Source organism: Salmo trutta, unplaced genomic scaffold, assembly GCF_901001165.1.
Source record: "Salmo trutta unplaced genomic scaffold, fSalTru1.1, whole genome shotgun sequence".
Classification (NCBI taxonomy): domain Eukaryota; kingdom Metazoa; phylum Chordata; class Actinopteri; order Salmoniformes; family Salmonidae; genus Salmo; species Salmo trutta.
This window is the reverse complement of record NW_021822266.1, coordinates 31,081-55,355: the sequence shown is the minus strand read 5'-3', so window position 1 is coordinate 55,355 and position 24,275 is coordinate 31,081. Positions and strand designations below refer to the sequence as shown.

The window sequence follows — 24,275 nt, the reverse complement described above, 5'->3', positions numbered from 1 at the left end:
TGCTGTATCTAGTCAAAAGTTTGGACACACCTACTCATTTCTGTCACGTCCTGACCAGTAAAAGGGGTCGTTTGTCATTGTAGTTTGGTCAGGGCGTGGCAGGGGGTGTTGTTTTTGTGTGTTTTGGGGTTAGTTTGTTTCATGGGGATTTGTTCTAGTTTTCATTTTCTATGTTCTTTTTCTATGTGTGGCCGAGTATGGTTTCCAATCAGAGGCAGGTGTCTTTCGTTGTCTCTGATTGGAAGCCATACTTAGGCAGCCCTTTTTTCCTTTGGGTTTGTGGGTGGTTGTTTTCTGTATAGCCTGTGTGCCTTACGGAACTGTTTTGGTCGTTTGTTTATTTTGTTTGAGTGTTCTCTCTAAATAAAGAAGAGAGATGAGCACTATACCCGCTGCGCCTTGGTCTGTCCCTTACGACGCGCAGGACAATTTCATGAATGAGGCAGGGTTTGTCAGCTCGGTTTGGCCTCGGGCCACATTTTTTCTGAGCCAATAGTCGGCGGGCCAGAACATAATTAGTATATAATATTAGCACAATTAATTGGCCTACACTGAAAATCAAATAAAAATTTTAACACATCTGATTAGTACTTAATACATTCAGTGACAATAATATACACATTTCGATCTCATTACGCTCATAAAATCACCATGTCTCTTTTCAGTTATTATTGTTGTATATTTCTCTGTGCGTTGATTGGTGGGGAAAAACAGGTCTACGTAGCCTACTGTAGTCAACACTACTTTTTTTAATGTCAACATTCGTTCAGAACAATTAGCTTGACAACAAGAGAACATGTCGCTCTCAAAAAGTAGCAAAAGAAAGGTGGATAATGAAAATCGGAAGTTTCAGAGAAGAGTGTACAGAGAGATATGAGTTCATCTTTTCACAATGACCAGCCAGTGTGTCTTATTTGCAATGAAAATATCGCTGTTTGCAAAAAATTCAATCTCAGACGTCACTATGAATCTAAGCATGGAACTTTCAAATTGGCCTTCCCACCCCTGACAGAGGCCCAACGCAGAACGATTCAAGCGTTAACTGCAAGCTACACACACAGTTTTTTGGGCTGACATATTCTGTCACTTAAACGGGTTAAATCTGCAGTTACAAGGAAGAGGGAAAACAGTCGTGGACTTGAGGCCTTTACTAGGAAGCTTGAGTTGTTGGATTTGGACTTGTCGTCTGGAAGACTACTGCACTTCAGCACACTGAAGAAAGGACAAGCAGAGGGACCAGGCCGCAGCATTGCCACAGAGCTGATGAAAGATTTCATCAAGCAGCTGAGGGACAACTTATATCTATATATATATCTATATATATATTTTTTTTAAATGAACAAAATATTAATAATTCATTTTAGGGGGGATAATATTACTGAAGGGCCAGATTGGCCCGCTGGCTGCCAGTTGGGGACCCTGCACTAGAGACTCAGAGGTGTTTCAACAATGTGTGTCTATATCAAATCAAATCAAATGTTATTGGTCACATACACATATTTAGCAGATGTTTTTGCTGGTGTAGTGAAATGCTTGTGTTCCTAGCTCCAACAGTGCAGTAGTATCTAAAAATTCAGAACAATACACAAATCTTAAAGTAAAAGAATGGAATTAAGGAATGTATAATATTAGGACGAGCAATGTCGGAGTGGCATTGACTAAAACTTTTGTCCAGATGTGAAAGGGCAGTGTGCAGTACGATGGGGATTGCATCGTCTGTGGACCTATTGGGGCGGTAAGAGAGTTGAAGTGGGTCTAGGATGTCAGGTAGAGGTGATATGATCCTTGACTAGCCTCTCAAAGTACTTCATGATGACAGAAGTTAGTGCTACAGGGGGATAGCCATTTAGTTCAGTTACCTTTGCTTTCTTGGGTACAGGAACAATGGTGGACATCTTGAAGCAAGTGGGGACAGCAGACTGGGATAGGGAGAGATTGAATATGTCCGTAAACACTCCAACTAGCTGGTCTGCGCATGCTCTGAGTACGCGGCTAGGGATACCATCTGGGCCGGCAGCCTTGCGAGGGTTAACACGCTTAAATGTCTTACTCACATTGGCCACAGCACATTGTTATCCTTAAAGAAGGTGTTCCGTTTGTTAAAGAAGGCGAAGAAGGTGTTTAGTTTGTCCGGGAGCAAGACGTCGGTGTCCGGGAAGTGGCTGGTTTTCCCTTTGTAATCGTCTCATGTCTGAGCGGTTGAATTTCATTTTGCCTGTTTGATTGTCTTATGAAGGAGATAACTGGACTGTTCCCAGTCACCTTGCTGTGGTTAAATGCGTTAGTTCACGCTTTCAGTTTTGCACGAATTCCACCATTTATCCACGGTTTCTGGTTTGGGTAGGTTTTAATAGTGACAGTGGGAACAACATCCCCTATGCACTTCCTGATGAACTCATTCACTGTGTCCATGTATACGTCCATGCTATTCTCAGAGGCAACCCAGAACATATCCCAGTCCGCGTGATCAAAACAATCTTGAAGCATGGATTCCGATTGGTAAGACCAGTGTTGAATAGACCTTAGCATGGGTACTTCCTGTTTGAGTTTCTGCCTATAGGAAGGGAGGAGCAAAATGGACTTGTGATCTGATTTGCCAAAGGGAGGGCGGGGGAGGGCCTTGTAGGCATCCTGGAAGAGGGAGTAGCAGTGGTCCAGTGTTTTCCCAGCGCGAGTTCTACAGTCAATGTGTTGATAGAACTTCAGTAGCGTTTTTCCTCTAATTTGCTTTGTTAATTAAAGTCTCCAGCTACTATAAATGCAGGCTCAGGATATGTGGTTTCCATTTTGCAAAAAGTCCAGTGTAGTTCCTTGAGGGCCGTCGTGGTATCGGCTTGTGGGGGAATATACACGGCTGTAACTATAACTGAAGAGAATTCTCTTGGGAGGTAATACGGTTGGTGTTTGATTGGGAGATATTCTAGGTCGGGTCAACAAAAGGACTTAAGTTTCTGTACGTTATGACAATCACACCATGAAACACTACCACCTTTCTTCTTCCCGGGGAGTTGTTTATCTCTGTCTGCGCGATGTTCTGAGAACACCGCTGGCTGTATGTACAGGGACAGTGTATCCGGAGGGAGCCATGATCCTTTGAAACAGAGTATGTTACAGTCCCTGATGTCTCTCTGGAAGGAGATCCTCGCCCTGAGCTCATCTACTTTATTGTCCATAGACTGAACATTAGTGAGTAATATCTCTGATTAATACTGCTTTCATTCCTACACTAAGGTCATTTCTGTTTAATACTGCTTTCATCACTTCGGCAAGGTCATCTCTGTTTAATACTGCTTTAATCCCCACACTAAGGTCATCTCTATTCTACACTGTGAGAGGGAGTGAGGGAGGGAGGGAAATAGAGAGGGAGGGGGTAGAGAGAGAGCGGGAACGAGGGAAGGAAGGAGAGAGAGAGAGAGAAAGAGGGAGGGAGGGAGGGAGAGAGAGAGAGGGAGAGAGAGAAGGAGGGAGAAGTGCAGAGATACACCAACACAAGTCTTCCTGTTTAGGCCTGTTACACACAGCCTTACTATGGAGAGAGGGAGAGAGGGGCGTCCTAGTAGAGAGGGGTTCTTAGTAGAGAGGGGTTCCTAGTAGAGAGTGGCGTCCTAGTAGAGAGGGGTTCCTAGTAGAGAGGTGTTCCTAGTAGAGAAGGGTTCCTAGTAGATAGGGGCGTCCTAGTAGAGAGGGGCTCCTAGTAGAGAGGGCATCCTAGTAGAGAGGGGTTCCTTGTAGAGAGGGGTGTCCTAGTAGAGAGGGGTTCCTATTAGAGAGGGGTTCCTAGTAGAGAGGGGTTCCTAGTAGAGAGGGGTTCCTAGTAGACAGGGGTGTCCTAGTGGAGAGGGGTGTCCTAGTAGAGAGGGGTTCCTATTAGAGAGGGGTTCCTAGTAGAGAGGGGTTCCTAGTAGAGAGGGGTTCCTAGTAGAGGGGCGTCCTAGTAGAGAGGGGTTCCTAGCAGAGAGGGGTTCCTAGCAGAGAGGGGTGTCCTAGTAGAGAGGGGTGTCCTAGTAGAGAGGGGTGTCCTAGTAGAGAGGGGTTCCTAGTAGAGAGGGGTTCCTAGTAGACCGGGGTTCCTAGTAGACCGGGGTTCCTAGTAGAGAGGGGTTCCTAGTAGAGAGGGGTTCCTAGTAGAGAGGGGTTCCTAGTACAGAGGGGCGTCCGAGTAGAGGAGGGTTCCTAGTAGAGAGGGGTTCCTAGTACAGAGGGGCGTCCTAGTAGAGAGGGGTTCTTAGTAGAGAGGGGTTCCTAGTACAGAGGGGCGTCCTAGTAGAGAGGGGTTCCTAGTAGAGAGGGGTTCCTAGTACAGAGGGGCGTCCGAGTAGAGGAGGGTTCCTAGTAGAGAGGGGTTCCTAGTACAGAGGGGCGTCCTAGTAGAAAGGGGTTCTTAGTAGAGAGGGGTTCCTAGTACAGAGGGGCGTCCGAGTAGAGAGGGGTTCCTAGTAGAGAGGGGTTCCTAGTACAGAGGGGCGTCCGAGTAGAGAGGGGTTCCTAGTAGAGAGGGGTTCTTAGTAGAGAGGGGTGTCCTAGTAGACCGGGGTTCCTAGTACAGAGGGGTTCCTAGTAGAGAGGGGTTCCTAGTACAGAGGGGCATCCTAGTATAGTTAAAGGGTCTCTATAGGGAGTAAAGTTGTTACTTCTGTATCTTGTTATTTAGCTACTTCTTTTAATATCAACAACTCTCACCGTTTACTTCTGGTCTGGGATCAGCAAGCTGTTTTACATAGAATCTGTTCTGGGATCAGCAACCTGTTTTACATAGAATCTGGTCTGGGATCAGCAAGCTGTTTTACATAGAATCTGGTCTGGGATCAGCAAGCTGTTTTATATAGAATCTGGTCTGGGATCAGCAAGCTGTTTTACATAGAATCTGGTCTGGGATCAGCAAGCTGTTTTACATAGAATCTGGTCTGGGATCAGCAAGCTGTTTTACATAGAATCTGGTCTGGGATCAGCAAGCTGTTTTACATAGAATCTGGTCTGGGATCAGCAAGCTGTTTTATATAGAATCTGGTCTGGGATCAGCAAGCTGTTTTACATAGAATCTGGTCTGGGATCAGCAAGCTGTTTTATATAGAATCTGGTCTGGGATCAGCAAGCTGTTTTACATAGAATCTGGTCTGGGATCAGCAAGCTGTTTTACATAGAATCTGGTCTGGGATCAGCAAGCTGTTTACATAGAATCTGGTCTGGGATCAGCAAGCTGTTTTACATAGAATCTGGTCTGGGATCAGCAAGCTGTTTTTACATAGGAAATCTGGTCTGGGATCAGCAAGCTGTTTTACATAGAATCTGGTCTGGGATCAAGCAAGCTGTTTGGGTGTGTTCTGTCTCCTTCACTTTGATGTTTCCCTGTCATTGTTTTCTCCTCCCATGACTGTTGTGGTTTGGGATTATTTTTAAAACGTGGCCACCTGTTTCCTGACAACTAGACCCCACCTGAGTGCGTCATGAACAAGAAGAAGAAGAACAATTTGTTTACGTTCACATTCAATTCCCAGAACTAATTCTCTTGGATTGGTTACTTTAAAATGCTTTGTCACACACACACACACACACACACACACACACACACACACACGTACACAGTTTATCCTGTTAATGTAATGAATTCAGAGATAGTAAATGTTTTATTGGTGTCTCAGCTACTTAGGGTATATTGACAGACTGAGCCCTCTCTCTCCTGTCTCCTTGACTGTCTCCCAAATGGCACACTGTTCCCTATATAGTGCACTACTTTGATCAGAGCCCTATAGAGCCCTGTTCCCTACATAGTGCACTACTTTTGACCCATATTGGTTAAAGTCTAAATGGATTAGGGTACACCCTGGTCAGAAGTAGTTCACCATGTAGAGAGATAAAGGGTGTCATTTGGGATGTATGTCTTGTGTTCCTGTCATTAAAATACTGACTGACGAGTCATGTCGTCATATATCTGATTCACTGTCTGTCATGAGGTCGGGGAGAAGCAGCACAGTACAGCCTATCAACTCTCACCCCAAAGCTAGGAAAATGTATCCTGGTCTGTCCCCAAGCTATCAGAGATGTAAACAACTCTCACCCCAAAGCTAGGAAAATGTATCCTGGTCTGTCCCCAAGCTATCAGAGATGTAATCAACTCTCATCCCAAAGCTAGGAAAATGTATCCTGGTCTGTCCCCAAGCTATCAGAGATGTAATCAACTCTCACCCCAAAGCTAGGAAAATGTATCCTGGTCTGTCCCCAAGCTATCAGAGATGTAATCAACTCTCATCCCAAAGCTAGGAAAATGTATCCTGGTCTGTCCCCAAGCTATCAGAGATGTAATCCACTCTCATCCCAAAGCTAGGAAAATGTATCCTGGTCTGTCCCCAAGCTATCAGAGATGTAATCAACTCTCACCCCAAAGCTAGGAAAATGTATCCTGGTCTGTCCCCAAGCTATCAGAGATGTATTCAACTCTCATCCCAAAGCTAGGAAAATGTATCCTGGTCTGTCCCCAAGCTATCAGAAATGTAATCAACTCTCACCCCAAAGCTAGGAAAATGTATCCTGGTCTGTCCCCAAGCTATCAGAGATGTAATCAACTCTCATCCCAAAGCTAGGAAAATGTATCCTGGTCTGTCCCCAAGCTATCAGAGATGTATTCAACTCTCATCCCAAAGCTAGGATAATGCACTGGTGGATGAGAGAGCACATGACAATCATTCTGAATTGATTTCGACATCCCAGAGAAGACAGTAGAAACGTCCATATGCTCAGTAAGTAATCGTGCCTCCTAAATGCTGTCATGACGTGGCCCTTTCTGGGTATAGATCATGGCTTCCCACTCTCTTCTACACTCAGGTTCTGTTATCTCAGGTCGTTAATTCCTGGCAGAGACTCTCTCCCCCTGGCCATGCAGAAAGAGAGACACAGAGAGAACAAAGGATTTCACATGGCGAACTCCTAAATCCCAAAAATGGGAATATGAAACAAAATGTCCACTTGTGAGAAGGTGGGAATGGTATGACGAGTGTGTTTCATTTGGTGACCTCAGAGAGGACAGGAAACACACATAACTATATCTCTGAATGTGTACATTTCTCAATTATGGGGTTTGCATCTAATTCTTGTATAAAATGAATCAGTAAAGATGAAACTATTTGTGAAATGATGTAATGTGATGTTAAACCTTTAATGTGAGAGAATTGTATTCCCTGTAAAGTTTAACTAAGTCATTGGCCACGCCCCCGTGAGCACAGACATGATCTGGCGTCATGGAAACGCCTTTTCTATTGTTACGAATAAAACGTCCTCCTGAGGAAATCCTCTTCAGACCACGCATACCTCGGTGTAAACTGAGGTGGCACAGGTTTGAGTACCAAGACTAAGCAAACCCACAATGTGAGCTGTGATTGTGAATAGTTATCGAATTCCTAACCATACCACGTGGAGCATTGGCTACACGGCTGGAAATGGTTAAGCTATCGAGGGACTATCGATCCCTACAGAATAAGAGCAAATCTTAGATACTAATTACTAGTCTGCAGCTCGAAATTATGTAAACCTGGGATGCGATTACCGTCAACCGTCGAAACATCTATTCTATGAAAAACATTTCTGCATGGTACTCTGAAGTATCCATTCTAACCACAAAATACTTTGATCGTCAGGGAAACAGAAAGAGACTCGGATGAACTCTCCAGCAGACTTACTGACGATTCCAACAGAGATCACAACGACACATGGGTGTAAACATATATTGATTGCAATTATTCCCGAATGAGTGGGCGTTCATGTGCAAAGGATTAGCATTTCAATTAATATAACTATCAACTGTGTGTTGTGATCCCTTTAGTCTTTCCCGCTCCTTTCTCAGTCCCCACCCACTTCCCTTTGTCCACCAAGCCGTCATATCGGCTTATCCCACTGGGGAATCTTCCCTATCCTTTGTTAGTAACCAATATCTACTGTTTGTTTGTTTATGCATTTTTGTGATTATTTAGTTAGTTAGTAAATAAATGATTAAACCAATTGGTGTATGGATGATTTATAGTAAAGGCTGTGTTCGTGCAGATAACCAACAATTTACGACGTTTGGAATGAGACTAACGTGAGGTAAATAATAATTCATTAATAAGAAGACTAATTGATCAGATATTAAAATATCTGAAGAGTTATATTAGTAAAATTATAACATTGTAATCTGAAGATTTTCCTTGGTGCCCCGACTTCCTAGTTAATTACAATTACATGATTAGTTTAATCACGTAATAATAATTACAGAGAATTGATTTTATAAAATAACAGTCTTCGCTTTTAATGATGCCAAAGACACGACAACGACAACTTTTACGTTCCTAAAAATGCAGTGGTGTAGATCATCTGCTTGAAAACATCCCTGTTTCTTCTTACCTTCTCGTTGTGTTGCTCAGTTTGAATACGCAGACCTTCATTCAATACAGCTTTTTCTCAGAAGCTTGAATCTGATGTGGGCAGTGAAATCCACTACATTGTCGTTAGTGTTAGTGACTCTGGCAGAGAAAACTGCACTCTGGTAGCTAGCTAACTAGTGGCTACTAAAGTTAGCAAGGCAAATTGAAATAAATTGCATTAACTCGACACAAAAATGAAGTTCTAAAACCAAGAAAACAATATGTAATCTACTTCCTCCGTATCCTTCAGTTTGAAGAAACTCATTTGAATAAAAAAATATCCCCAAAAAAGCTCACTATCTCAATTCAAAATCTATCCAACAACTCACCAAGCTTCTAAAACTTGCATAGTATTAGGTTAATTCTCTGATTGGATGGACAACATGTTAGCTTTGATTGGTTGGAGGACGTCCTCCGGAAGTCATCATAATCAGCATAGTTCTATGGAAGGGGGTGAGGAGCATGAGCCTCATAGGTTTTGTATTGAAGTCAATGTACCCAGAGGAGGACAGAAGCTAGCTATCCTCTGGCTACACCATGGTGCTACCCGACAGAGTGCTGTTGAGGCTACTGTAGACCTTCATAGCTAAACAATGTGTTTTAATCAATTATTTGATGACGTGAATATATTTAGTAAAGAAAGGATAACTTTTTTGAATGTTTCATTATTTTTGTGTGTGTGTTCTAGGAGTCCTGTGGCTGTCGGTGGTATCAGAGGTACTATACATCATGTTGTTGGTGGTTGGGTTCAGTCTCATGTGTCTGGAGCTGTTCCATTCCAGCAACGTCATCGACGGACTTAAACTCAACGCCTTTGCTGCTGTTTTCACCGTGCTCTCAGGTAACACGGACACACACACACACACTCACACACACGGACACACACACACGGACACACACGCACGCACACACACACACACACACACACACACACACACACACACACACACACACACACACACACACGGACACACACGCAAACACACACGCACGCACACACACTCACACACACACACACACACACTCACACATGGACACACACACACATGGACAGACACACATGCACACACACACATGGACACACACACACACACACACACCCACACGCATGGACACACGCATGCACACACACATGGACACACACATGCACACACAAACACACACACACACACACACACACACTACAAACACATATACACACGCACACACACACAAGTGTGATACACACTAAATATATAGTACTTCTGATTATCAACAATGGTGAGACAGCCTACAGGGAGGAGGTGAGGGCTCTGGCAGTGTGATGCCAGGAAAATAACCTCTCACTCAACGTCAACAAAACAAAGAAGATGATCGTAGACTTCAGGAAACAGCAGAGGGAGCACCGCCCCCCCTCCTCGGCGTACACATCACTGACGATCTGAAATGGTCCACCCACACAGACAGTGTGGTGAAGAAGGCTCAACAGCGCCTCTTCAACCTCAGGAGGCTGAAGACATTAGTCTTGGCCCATAAAACCCTCACAAACTACTACAGATGCACAATTGAGAGCATCCTATCGGGCTGTACCACCGCCTGGTACGGCAACTGCACCTCCTGTAACTGCAGGGCTCTCCAGAGGGTAGTGAGGTCTGCCCAACGCATCACCGTGGGCAAACTACCTGCCCTCCAGGACACCTATAGCCGATGTCACAGGAAGGCCAAAAGATCATCAAGGACAACAACCACCTGAGCCACTGCCTGTTCACCCCGCTATCATCCAGAAGGCGAGGCCAGTACAGGTGCATAAAAGCTGGGACCGAGAGACTGAAAAACAGCTTCTATTTCAAAGCCATCAGACTGTTAAACAGCCATCACTGACACAGAGAGGCTGCTGCCCTATATACACAGACTTGAAATCACTGGCCACTTTAATAATGAAACACTGGTCACTTTAATAATGTTTACATATTTTGCATTACTCATCTCATATGTATATACTGTATTCTAATTTACTGTATCTTAGTCTATGCCGCTCTGACATTGCTCGTAAATATATGTAAATATTCTTAATTCCATTCCTTTACTTACTTACTTACAAAAATCTCTAAAACTGGAAACACTTATCTCCCTCACTAGCTTTAAGCACCAGCTGTCAGAGCAGCTCACAGATCACTGCACCTGTACATAGCCCATCTATAATTTAGCCCAAACTACTACCTCTTCCCCTACTGTATTTATTTATTTTATTTATTTTGCTCCTTTGCACCATATTATTTATATTTTAACTTTTAACTTTCTTCAAACTACAAATCTACGATTCCAGTGTTTTTCTTGCCATACTTTATTTACTTTGCCACCATGGCATTTTTTTGCTTTTACCTCCCTTATCTCACATCATTTGCTCACATTGTATATAGACTTATTTTTTTCTACTGCATCATTGATTGTATGTTTGTTTTACTCCATGTGTAACTCTGTGTTTTTGTATGTTGTCGAACTGCTTTGCTTTATCTTGGCCAGGTCGCAGTTGTAAATGAGAACTTGCTCTCAACTTGCTACCTGGTTAAATAAAGGTGAAATTTTTTTTTAAAAATAAGCCATACAGAGGAGTATAAAACAATTTAGATAAAGATAAATAAAGGTGAAATAAAATAAAATAAAAAAAGATGTGTGTGTATTGGGTATACGTTGTGAAATTGTTAGATATTACTGCACTGTCAGAGCTAGAAACACAAGCATTTCGCAACACCCGCAAATCAATAACATTTGATTTGAAGTATTTCTTGTATTTCTCGTGTTTTTCTTACTATATTATTGACTTGAAATTATTGACTTGAATACTGCATTGTTGGGAAAGTGCAGGTAAGCATTTCACTGTTTCCACCTGGTGTATCCTGTGAACTTGACAAATAAACTTGAAACAAACACTAGAGATCCAGGAAGACTCTCCTACAGTAGTTCCTCCATCGGGATCTTTTGGACACATACATTGGGAATGCTATCTATCATCTATCTATCTATCTATCTATCTATCTATCTATCTATCTATCTATCTCACTCTCTCTCTTTCTGTGTCTCTCTCTTTCTGTATATAAATTCAATTCAAGGGGCTTTATTGGCATGCGAAACATATGTTAACATTGCCAAAGCAAGTGAAGTAGATAATATACACAAGTGAAATAAACAATAAAATGAACAGTAAACATTACACTCACAGAAGTTCACAAAAAATAAAGACATTACAAATATCATATTATGTATATATACAGTGTTGTAACGATGTACAAATGGTTAAAGTACAAAAGGGAAAATAAATAAACATAAATATGGGTTGTATTTACAATGGTGTTTGTTCTTCACTGGTTGACATTTTCTTGTGGCAACAGGTCACACATCTTGCTGCTGTGTTGAGACACTGTGGTATTTCACCCAGTAGATATGGGAGTTTATCAAAATTGAGTTTGTTTTTGAATCTTTGTAGATCTGTGTAATCTGAGGGAAATATGTGTCTCTAATATGGTCATACATTGGGCAGGAGGTTAGGAAGTGCAGCTCAGTTTCCACCTCATTTTGTGGGCAGTGTGCACATAGCCTGTCCTCTCTTGAGAGCCAGATCTGCCTACGGCAGCCTTTCTCAATAGCAATGCTCACTGAGTCTGTACATAGTCAAAGCTTTCCTTAAGTTTGGGTCAGTCACAGTGGTTAGGTATTCTGCCGCTGTGTACTCTCTGTTTAGGGCCAAATAGCATTCTAGTTTGCTCTGTTTTTTTGTTAATTCTTTCCAATGTGTCAAGTAATTATTATTTTTGTTTTTTCATAATTTGGTTGGGTCTAATTGTATTGCTGTCCTGGGGCTCTGTGGGGTGTGTTTGTGTTTGTGAACAGAGCCCCAGGACCAGCTTTATTAGGGGACTCTTCTCCAGGTTCATCTCTCTGTAGGTGATGGCTTTGTTATGGAAGGTTTGGGAATCGCTTCCTTTTAGGTGGTTGTAGAATTTAACGGCTCTTTTCTGGATTTTGATAATTAGCGGGTATCGGCCTAATTCTGCTCTGCATGCATTATTTGGTATTCTACATTGTACATGGGGGATATTTTAGCAGAATTCTGCATGCAGAGTCTCAATTTGGTGTTTGCCCCATTTTGCTAATTCTTGGTTGGTGAGCGGACCCCAGACCTCACAACCATAAAGGGCAATGGGTTCTATAACTGATTCAAATATTTTTTGCCAGATCCTAATTGATATGTCGAATTTGATGTTCCTTTTGATGGCATAGAAGGCCCTTCTTGACGTGTCTCTCAGATCGTTCACAGCTTTGTGGAAGTTACCTGTGGCGCTGATGTTTAGGCCAAGGTCTGTATAGGTTTTTGTGTGCTCTAGGGCAACGGTGTCTAGATGGAATTTGTATTTGTGGTCCTGGTGACTGGACCTTTTTTGGAACACCATTATTTTGGTCGTACTGAGATTTACTGTCAGGGCCCAGGTCTGGCAGAATCTGTGCAGAAGATCTGCTGTGCAGAAGATCTGCTTCTTGGTTGGGGAAAGAAGCACCAGACCATCAGCAAACAATAGACACATGACTCCCTGTCTCACCCCACGGCCCTGTGGGAAGAAATGTGTGTGTTTTTTGCCAATTTTAACCACATACTTTGTTGTTGTTTGTGTACATGGATTTTGTAATGTTGTATGTTTTACCCCAACACCACTTTCCATCAATTTGTATAGCAGACCCTCATGCAAAATTGAGTCGAAGGCTTTTTTGAAATCAACAAAGCATAAGAAGACTTTGCCTTTGTTTTGGTTTGTTTGTTTGTCAATTAGGGTGAATACGTGGTCGGTCGTATGATAATTTGGTAAAGCCAATTTGACATTTGCTCAGTACATTGTTTTCACTGAGGAAATGTATGAGTCCGCTGTTAATGATCATGCAGAGGATTTTCACAATGTTGCTGTCGACAAATATCCCACAGTAGTTATTGGGGTCAAATTTGTCTCCACTTTTGTGGATTGGGGTGATCAGTCCTTGGTTCCAAATACTGGGGAAGATGCCAGAGCTAAGGATGATGTTAAAGAGTTTTAGTATAGCCAATTGGAATTTGTTGTCTGTATATTTGATAATTTCATTGAGGATACCATCAACATCACAGGCCTTTTTGGGTTGGAGGGTTTGTATTTTGTCCTGTAGTTCATTCAACATAATTGGAGAATCCAATGGGTTCTGGTAGTCTTTAATAGTTGATTCTAAGATTTGTATTTGATCATGTATGTTTTTGCTGTTTGTTCTTTATTATGGTGCCAAAAAGATTGGAGAAATGGTTTACCTATACATCTCCATTTTGGATAGATAACTCTTCATGTTGTTGTTTGTTTAGTGTTTTCCAATTTTCCCAGAAGTGGTTCGAGTCTATGGATTCTTCAATTACATTGAGCTGATTTCTGACGTGCTGTTCCTTCTTTTTCCCTAGTGTGTTTATGAATTGTTTTAGTGATTCACCATAGTCAAGGTGTAGGCTCAGGTTTTCTGGGTCTCTATGTTTTTGGTTGGATAGGTTTCTCAATTTCTTTCTTAGGTTTTTGCATTCTTCATCAAACCATTTATCATTGTTGTTCATTTTTTTCGGTTTTCTATTTGAACATTTTAGATTTGTTAGGGAAGCTGAGAGGTCAAATATACTGTTAAGATTTTCTACTGCCAAGTTTACACCTTCACTTTTACAGCGGAACGTTTTGTCCAGGAAGTTGTCTAAAAGGGATTGAATTTGTTGTTGCCTAATTGTTTTTGGTACGTTTCCACACTACATTCCTTCCATCTATAGCATTTCTTAATATTACTCAGTTCCTTTGGCTTTGATGCCTCATGATTGAGTATCGCTCTGTTCAAGTAGACTGTGATTTTGCTGTGATCTTATTGGGGTGTCAGTGGGCTGACTGTGAACGCTCTGAGAGACTCTGGGTTGAGGTCAGTGATAAAGTAGTCTACAGTACTACTGCCAAGAGATGAGCTGTAGGTGTACCTACCGTGAGAGTCCCCTCGAAGCCTACTGTACCATTGACTATGTACGTACCCAGCATGCGACAGAGTACCCCCTGCGACAGAGTACCCCCTGAGTCCCTTCCCTGTTTCACACCTGGTAGTTGGTGGATGGGACTACCAGCTCTCTGTAACCTAGAGGGCAACCAGTGGGTCCGTCTCCTCTATACCACCCACCTGGTAGTGTGGTGGATGGGACTACCAGCTCTCTGTAACCTAGAGGACAACCAGTGGGTCCGTCTCCTCTATACCACCTGGTAGTGTGGTGGATGGGACTACCAGCTCTCTGTAACCTAGAGGACAACCAGTGGGTCCATCTCCTCTATACCACCTGGTAGTGTGGTGGATGGGACTACCAGCTCTCTGTAACCTAGAGGGCAACCAGTGGGTCCATCTCCTCTATACCACCTGGTAGTTTGGTGGATGGGACTACCAGCTCTCTGTAACCTAGAGGGCAACCAGTGGGTCCATCTCCTCTATACCACCTGGTAGTGTGGTGGATGGGACTACCAGCTCTCTGTAACCTAGAGGGCAACCAGTGGGTCCATCTCCTCTATACCACCTGGTAGTTTGGTGGATGGGACTACCAGCTCTCTGTAGCCTAGAGGGCAACCAGCGGGTCCATCTGGGCTAGTGTAAGATGGGGGGTTGGGTCTGTTTGCCTGCTCATGGCCTGGGCGTATGTGTGACTTCCATGTTGAAGCACTCTTTGCGGGAGTGGGGGTCATGGGGTGGGCAGGAGGGGCATAGGTCTGATCTGAGGGGACCTAAATGGGGTGTGGGCATGGTTGGTTTGGGGGGGTATTGATTGGTTGGGTTGTGGATGTGGCTGGTGGTGCTGTGGTCTGGATGTAGGCCCTCCCGGCTTGGACCCTCTAGGTGTAGGTCGGGGGGGGGGGGGGGGGTCCCACAGGTCTGAGAGAGTGTCTTGCTGGTCTGGGTGGGGTGTCCATTGATCTGTTGCTCCTGTGTGAAGTGTTGGGGCTACGGTTGAGGTTGAGGTCGATGTCCTTTAGTGTCCTGGCAAAGCTGGGCTCTGATGCCTTGTAGAGGTGGACCTGGTCATAAAGGCTGTCCAAGTCCAGGGTGCAGTGGTAGGTCAGCTAGATGTTTGATTTTGAGGCACAGTCATGGGAAATGCTTGCGTTTACTCACTGTATGGTAGCAGGGTGGAAGTCTTATCGTGGTAGCAGCGTGGAGATAACCCGCTTGTGAGTTTGGGGAAGTGGAAGAAGCTTTTTCAATTACTCTCTTGAGTGCTGTGGCCACCCTTTCCTGCTGTGTTCTCAGGTGGTTTGTGCCTGTGCGTATTATTATGTGGCTGGGTGACCCTAGTTGGTCCTCAGACAGAAGGTCTAGGGCGGCTGGGTGTTTGGACACCAGAGTTTGGACACTTGTATATATTTCCTGTTCGAGTCCATATGGAGTACAATCTGTGTCTTGTGTATGTCTTCAGTGGGTGTGTGGGGGTTGTCAGGGGGGCTATCAGGGTGGCTGACAGGGGGGGTGCTCAGAGGGGGTGAGATCCCCTGGGCTTGGGGTTCTTCATTTGTTTGTTCTGCTGTGGTGTCAACACTATGGTCTGGTGTGGACTATTCTGCTGTGGTGTCAACACTATGGTCAGGGTCTGGTGTGGACTGTTCTGCTGTGGTGTCAACACTATGGTCAGGGTCTGGTGTGGTCTGTTCTGCTGTGGTGTCAACACTATGGTCAGGGTCTGGTGTGGACTGTTCTGCTGTGGTGTCAACACTATGGTCAGGGTCTGGTGTGGACTGTTCTGCTGTGATGTTAACACTATGGTCAGGGTCTGGTGTGGACTGTTCTGCTGTGGTGTCAACACTATGGTCAGGGTCTGGTGTGGACTGTTCTGCTGTGGTGTCAACACTATGGTCAGGGTCTGGTGTGGACTGTTCTGCTGTGGTGTCAACACTATGGTCAGGGTCTGGTGTGGACTGTTCTGCTGTGGTGTCAACACTATGGTCAGGGTCTGGTGTGGACTGTTCTGCTGTGGTATCGACACTATGGTCAGGGTCTGGTGTGGACTGTTCTGCTGTGGTGTCAACACTATGGTCAGGGTCTGGTGTGGACTGTTCTGCTGTGATGTTGACACTATGGTCAGGGTCTGGTGTGGACTGTTCTGCTGTGATGTCAACACTATGGTCAGGGTCTGGTGTGGACTGTTCTATTGTGGTGTCGACGCTATGGTCAGGGTCTGGTGTGGACTGTTCTGCTGTGATGTCAACACTATGGTCAGGGTCTGGTGTGGACTGTTCTGCTGTGGTGTCAACACTATGGTCAGGGTCTGGTGTGGACTGTTCTGCTGTGGTGTCAACACTATGGTCAGGGTCTGGTGTGGTCTGTTCTGCTGTGGTGTCAACACTATGGTCAGGGTCTGGGGTGGACTGTTCTGCTGTGGTATCGGCACTACGGTCAGGGTCTGGTGTGGACTGTTCTGATGTGATGTCAACACTATGGTCAGGGTCTGGTGTGGACTGTAATGCTGTGGTGTTGAGACTATGGTCAGGGTCTGGTGTGGACTGTTCTGCTGTGATGTTAACACTATGGTCAGGGTCTGGTGTGGACTGTTCTGCTGTGGTGTCAACACTATGGTCAGGGTCTGGTGTGGACTGTTCTGCTGTGGTGTTAACACTATGGTCAGGGTCTGGTGTGAACTGTTCTGCTGTGGTGTCGACACTATGGTCAGGGTCTGGTGTGGACTGTTCTGCTGTGGTGTCAACACTATGGTCAGGGTCTGGTGTGGACTGTTCTGCTGTGGTGTCGACACTATGGTCAGGGTCTGGTGTGGACTGTTCTGCTGTGGTGTCAACACTATGGTCAGGGTTTGGGGTGGACTGTTCTGCTGTGATGTCAACACTATGGTCAGGGTCTGGTGTGGACTGTTCTGCTGTGGTGTGGAGACTTTTGTCGGGAGCTGAGGTGGGCTGTTCTGCTGGCTTCTCTATGGGGGTGGTCACCTCTCTAGTGGGTTGTTCTCTGTCACACACTCCTCCAGTAGTCTGATCCTCTCCCTCCATCCCCCTCACCCTCTCCTCCAGCAGTCTGATCCTCTCCCTCCATCCCCCTCACCCTCTCCTCCAGCAGTCTGATCCTCTCCTCCATCCCCCTCACCCTATCCTCCAGCAGTCTAATCCTCTCCTCCATCCCCCTCACCCTCTCCTCCAGCAGTCTGATCCTCTCCTCCATCCCCCTCACCCTCTCCTCCAGCAGTCTGATCCTCTCCTCCATCCCCCTCACCCTCTCCTCCAGCAGTCTAATCCTCTCCTCCATCCCCCTCACCCTCTCCTCCAGCAGTCTAATCCTCTCCTCCATCCCCCTCTCCCTCTCCTCCAGCAGTCTGATCCTCTCCTCTAGTGCTCTGTTCTTCTCCTGCTCTTTCTCCAGTTGAAGTTGTCTCACCACAGTCCAGAGTGCAGATATGTCTCTCTCCACCTCCAGCTCTCCACGTCTAGTTAAGGGGGTGTTGTTGTGCTGGACTGTTGTCTGGTTAAGGGGGTGTAGTTGTGCTGGACTGTTGTCTGGGTCTGGTTAAGGGGGTGTTGTTGTGCTGGACTGTTGTCTGGGTCTGGTTAAGGGGGTGTTGTTGTGCTGGACTGTTGTCTGGGTCTGGTTAAGGGGATGTTGTTGTGCTGGACTGTTGTCTGGGTCTGGTTAAGGGGGTGTTGTTGTGCTGGACTGTTGTCTGCGTCTGGTTAAGGGGGTGTTGTTGTGCTGGACTGTTGTCTGGGTCTAGTTAAGGGGGTGTTGTTGTGCTGGACTGTTGTCTGGGTCTGTGCTGACTGGAGTGTAATCACCTGCTGTTCCAGCTCCACCTGCCTTACCTCCAGCTGGGTAAATTTATCCTTAATTTAAATGAGAGGGTAGTACTCTGTGCTGGGAGGTTTACTTTCCGCTTGGAGTTGCTCGTCTGTGGGGTTATATAATGAAGAGGTCTGGTGTAATGACTGTCGTGAGAGAGAGTGGACCAAAACGCAGCAGAGTCAGTGTTCATCATATTTAATTAATAAACGGAACATTATACAACTACAAAATAAGAAACTGACAGCCAAACAGTCCTGTCAGGTGAAACACAATGACAGAAACAATTACCCACAAAACCCCAACGGAAAAACATGCACTTATGTGTGACTCCCAATCAACAACAACGAACTTCAGCTGTGCCTGATTGGGAGCCACACACGGCACAAAACAAAGAAATACAAAAACATAGAAACAGAACATAGAACGCCCACCCAATGTAACACCCTGGCCTAACCAAAATAAAGAACAAAAAACCCCTCTCTATGGCCAGGGCGTTACAGTACCCCCCCCCCCCCCCGGTGCGGACTCCGGCCGCAAAACCTGACACTGAAGGGGAGGGTCTGGGTGGGCCTTCTTACGGCGGCGGCTCAGGTGCGGGACGTGGCCTCTGCCCCACCCTTGGCGTCGCCCTCTTAGGTGGCGCACCTGGCCACGCCGAAGGTCTGGTGGGCGACCCTGACTTCGCCCGGCTGGCGGGCAACCCTTGTTGCGCCCAGCTGGCAGACGACCCTGGCTGCGCCCGGCTGGCGGGTGGCGATGGCTGCGCCCGGCTGGCGGGTGTCCCTTGCTGCGCCCGGCTGGCGGCGATGGCTGCGCCCGACTGGCGGGTGTCCCTTGCTGCGCCCGGCTAGCGGGCGGCGATGGCTGCGCCCGACTGGCGGATGACCCTGGCTGCGCCCGGCTGGCGGATGACCCTGGCTGCGCCCGGCTGGCGGGCGGCGATGGCAGATCCGGACAGGCGGGCCACTCTGGCAGATCCGGACAGGCGGGCCATTCTGGCAGATCCGGACAGGCGGGCCATTCTGGCAGATCCGGACCGGCGGACCACTCTGGCAGATCCGGACCGGCGGGCCACTCTGGCAGATCCGAACAGGCGGGCCACTTTGGCAGCTCCGAACAGGCGGGCTACTCTGGCTGCTCCGGACAGGCGGGCCACCCTGGCAGCTCCGAACAGGCGGGCCACTCTGGCAGCTCCTGACTGGCGGGCGGCTCTGGCAGCTCCTGACTGGCGGGCGGCTCTGGCAGCTCCTGACTGGCGGGCGGCTCTGGCAGCTCCTGACTGGCGGGCGGCTCTGGCGGCTCCGGACTGGCAGGCAGCTTTGGCGGCTCCGGACTGGCGAGACCCACTGGAGGCCTAGTCCTGGGAGGTGGCACAGGACGGACCAGGATGGGGAGACCCACTGGTGGCCTGGTCCTAGGAGGAGGCACAGGACTGACATGAATGGGGAGGAGGCACAGGACTGACCACTGGAGGCCTGATCCGAGGAGGAGGCACAGGCTTAACCAGGATGGGGAGACCCACTGGAGGCCTGGTCCGTGGAGCAGGCACAGGACAGACCAGGATGGGGAGACCCACTGGAGGCCTGGTCCGAGGAGGAGGCACAGGCTTAACCAAGATGGGGAAACCCACTGGAGGACTGGTCCGAGGAGGAGGCACGGGCTTGACCAGGATGGGAAGACATGCAGGAGGCCTGGTTCTGGGCGTAGGCACAGGACGTGCAGGGCTGGGAAGACATGCAGGAGGCCTGTTTCTGGGCGCAGGCACAGTCTTCAACAGACGGCCAGCACGCACCTCAGGACGAGTATGGAGAACTGACTCAGGTGACATCAATTCACTGACACGCTCCGTAGGGTGAATGCCGTGCCTTATGCACCAAACCAGCAGCTCTCTCATCTCTCTCTCCTCAAATCTCCCCATCAACTCCTTCACTGTCTCTGCTTCGCACCCTTCGCTCACCTCCAACGTCAACCCGACTGGCTCTGGTTCCGACCTCGGCACTGCCGACTGTCCCGTGTGCCCCCCCCAAAAAAATCTTGGGGCTGCCTCTCGTGCCTGTTGCGCTCTCTCTCCTCATACCATCGCCTCTCAGCTCTCGCAGCTTCGATCTCCCACTGCGGGAGGCGATACTCCCCAGCCTGAGTCCATGGTCCCTCTCCGTCCAGTATTTGTTCCCACGTCCATGAGTCCATCATGCTGCTCTCCTGGTGCTGCTCCTTCCTCCGCTGCTTGGTCCTTGTTGGGTGGGTAATTCTGTAATGACTGCCGTGAGAGAGAGTGGACCAAAACGCAGCGGAGTTAGTGTTCATCATATTTAATTAATAAACGGAACACTATACAACTACAAAATAAGAAACTGACAGCCAAACAGTCCTGTCAGGTGAAACACAATGACAGAAACAATTACCCACAAAACCCCAACGGAAAAACATGCACTTATGTGTGACTCCCAATCAACAACAACGAACTTCAGCTGTGCCTGATTGGGAGCCACACACGGCCCAAAACAAAGAAATACAAAAACATAGAAACAGAACATAGAACGCCCACCCAATGTAACACACTGGCCTAACCAAAATAAAGAACAAAAAACCCCTCTCTATGGCCAGGGCGTTACATCTGGTCTGACCTGCTCGGGGTATCTTTCTCAAGGGAGATCTTCTCCTGCTGAGCTAATTCTCTGATTAGGTGAACGTCCAGCTGAAAGTGTTTGGGGTTGCCCTGTACCAATACTGTTCCAGAGATTTATATTAGCTGAGTCCTCGTTGTCTAGTATCCTGAGTTTCCACCCCTCATTAACACCCCCTCTCTTAACAGAGGGGTAGTGTGTTAATATAACACTGTACCAGGGGATGGTCTGGTTAATATAGCACTGTGCCATGCCAGGGGATGGTCTGGTTAATATAGCACTGTGCCATGCCAGGGGATGGTCTGGTTAATATAGCACTGTGCCATGCCAGGGGATGGTCTGGTTAATATAGCCCTGTGCCATGCCAGAGATATGGTCTGGTTAATATAGCACTGTGTCATGCCAGGGGATGGTCTGGTTAATATAGCACTGTGCCATGCCAGGGGATGGTCTGGTTAATATAGCACTGTGCCATGCCAGGGGATGGTCTAGTTAATATAGCACTGTGCCATGCCAGGGGATGGTCTGGTTAATATAGCACTGTGCCATGCCAGGGGATGGTCTGGTTAATATAGCACTGTGCCATGCCAGGGGATGGTCTGGTTAATATAGCATTGTGCCATGCCAGGGGATGGTCTGGTTAATATAGCACTGTGTCATGCCAGGGGATGGTCTGGTTAATATAGCACTGTGCCATGCCAGGGGATGGTCTGGTTAATATAGCACTGTGTGATGCCAGGGGATGGTCTGGTTAATATAGCACTGTGTGATGCCAGGGGATGGTCTGGTTAATATAGCACTGTGCCATGCCAGGGGATGGTCTGGTTAATATAGCACTGTGCCAGGGGATGGTCTGGTTAATATAGCACTGTGCCATGCCAGGGGATGGTCTGGTTAATATAGCACTGTGCCAGGGGATAGTCAGGTTAATATAACACTGTGCCATGCCAGGGGATAGTCTGGTTAATATAGCACTGTGCCATGCCAGGGGATGGTCTGGTTAATATAGCACTGTGCCATGCCAGGGGATGGTCTAGTTAATATAGCACTGTGCCATGCCAGGGGATGGTCTGGTTAATATAGCACTGTGCCATTCCAGGGGATGGTCTGGTTAATATAACACTTTGCCATGCCAGGGGATGGTCTGGTTAATATAGCACTGTGCCATGCCAGGGGATGGTCTGGTTAATATAGCACTGTGTCATGCCAGGGGATGGTCTGGTTAATATAGCACTGTGCCATGCCAGGCGATGGTCTGGTTAATATAGCACTGTGCCATGCCAGGGGATGGTCTGTGGTAATATAGCACTCTGTCATGCCAGGAGATGGTCTGGTTAATATAGCACTGTGCCATGTCAGGGGATGGTCTGGTTAATATAACACTGTGTCATGCCAGGGGATGGTCTGGTTAATATAGCACTGTGCCATGCCAGGGGATGGTCTGGTTAATATAGCACTGTGCCATGCCAGGGATGGTCTGGTTAATATAGCACTGTGCCATGCCAGGGGAAGTCTGGTTAATATAGCACTGTGCCAGGGGATGGTCTGGTTAATATAGCACTGTGCCAGGGGATGTCTGGTTAATATAGCACTTTGCCGTGCCAGGGGATGGTCTGGTTAATATAGCACTGTGCCATGCCAGGGGATGGTCTGGTTAATATAGCACTGTGCCATTCCAGGGGATGGTCTGGTTAATATAACACTTTGCCATGCCAGGGGATGGTCTGGTTAATATAGCACTGTGCCAGGGCATGGTCTGGTTAATATAACACTGTGCCATGCCAGGGGATTGTCTGGTTAATATAGCACTGTGCCATGCCAGGGGATGGTCTGGTTAATATAGCACTGTGCCATGCCAGGAGATGGTCTGGTTAATATAGCACTGTGCCATGCCATGGGATGGTCTGGTTAATATAGCACTGTGCCATGCCAGGGGATGGTCTGGTTAATATAGCACTGTGCCAGGGGATGTTCTGGTTAATATAACACTGTGCCATGCCAGGGGAGGGTCTGGTTAATATAGCACTGTGCCATACCAGGGGATGGTCTGGTTAATATAGCACTGTGCCATGCCAGGGGATGGTCTGGTTAATATAGCACTGTGTCATGCCAGGGGATGGTCTGGTTAATATAGCACTGTGTCATGCCAGGGGATGGTCTGGTTAATATAGCACTGTGCCATGCCAGGGGAGGTTTTGGTAATATAGCACTGTGCCATGCCAGGGGATGTCTGGTTAATGTAGCACTGTTCCATGCCAGGGCATGGTCTGGTTAATATAACACTGTGCCATGCCAGGGGATGGTCTGGTTAATATAGCACTGTGCCATGCCAGGGGATGGTCTGGTTAATATAGCACTGTGCCAGGGGATGGTCTGGTTAATATAGCACTGTGCCATGCCAGGGGATGGTCTGGTTAATATAGCACTGTGCCATGCCAGGGGGATGGTCTGGTTAATATAGCACTGTGTCATGCCAGGGGATGGTCTGGTTAATATAGCACTGTACCATGCCAGGGGATGGTCTGGTTAATATAGCACTGTACCATGCCAGGGGATGGTCTGGTTAATATAGCACTGTACCATGCCAGGGGATGGTCTGGTTAATATAGCACTATGCCATGCCAGGGGATGGTCTGGTTAATATAGCACTGTGCCATGCCAGGGGATGGTCTGGTTAATATAGCACTGTGCCATGCCAGGGGATGGTCTGGTTAATATAGCACTGTGCCATGCCAGGGGGATGGTCTGGTTAATATAGCACTGTGCCATGCCAGGGGATGGTCTGGTTAATATAGCACTATGCCATGCCAGGGGATGGTCTGGTTAATATAGCACTGTGTCATGCCAGGGGATGGTCTGGTTAATATAGCACTGTGCCATGCCAGGGGAGGTTTTGGTAATATAGCACTGTGCCATGCCAGGGGATGTCTGGTTAATGTAGCACTGTTCCATGCCAGGGCATGGTCTGGTTAATATAACACTGTGCCATGCCAGGGGATGGTCTGGTTAATATAGCACTGTGCCATGCCAGGGGATGGTCTGGTTAATATAGCACTGTGCCAGGGGATGGTCTGGTTAATATAGCACTGTGCCATGCCAGGGGATGGTCTGGTTAATATAGCACTGTGCCATGCCAGGGGGATGGTCTGGTTAATATAGCACTGTGTCATGCCAGGGGATGGTCTGGTTAATATAGCACTGTACCATGCCAGGGGATGGTCTGGTTAATATAGCACTGTACCATGCCAGGGGATGGTCTGGTTAATATAGCACTGTACCATGCCAGGGGATGGTGATAAGAGAATTATCTATTAAAGGTAAATGAATCAATAGACCATGATGAATTATTAGTCATACAGAATGGTTAATGAATAATCAATGTAATGATCAATGTAGGGATAGATAAGTTTGATTAGTTCTGGAAAGT

General features: G+C 46.9%; 1 protein-coding gene across 1 annotated transcript in view; it reads left to right on the top strand.

The window, feature by feature from the left end:
- Positions 1 to 24,275, top strand: part of LOC115181506 (germ cell-specific gene 1-like protein) — a 43,137-nt gene that overhangs the window by 981 nt on the left and 17,881 nt on the right. The window contains exon 2 of the mRNA XM_029743424.1: positions 9,079 to 9,231. Coding sequence (XP_029599284.1) covers positions 9,120 to 9,231 — 112 coding nt within the window. The 5' untranslated portion in view covers positions 9,079 to 9,119. The remainder of the gene's footprint in view (positions 1 to 9,078; positions 9,232 to 24,275) is intronic.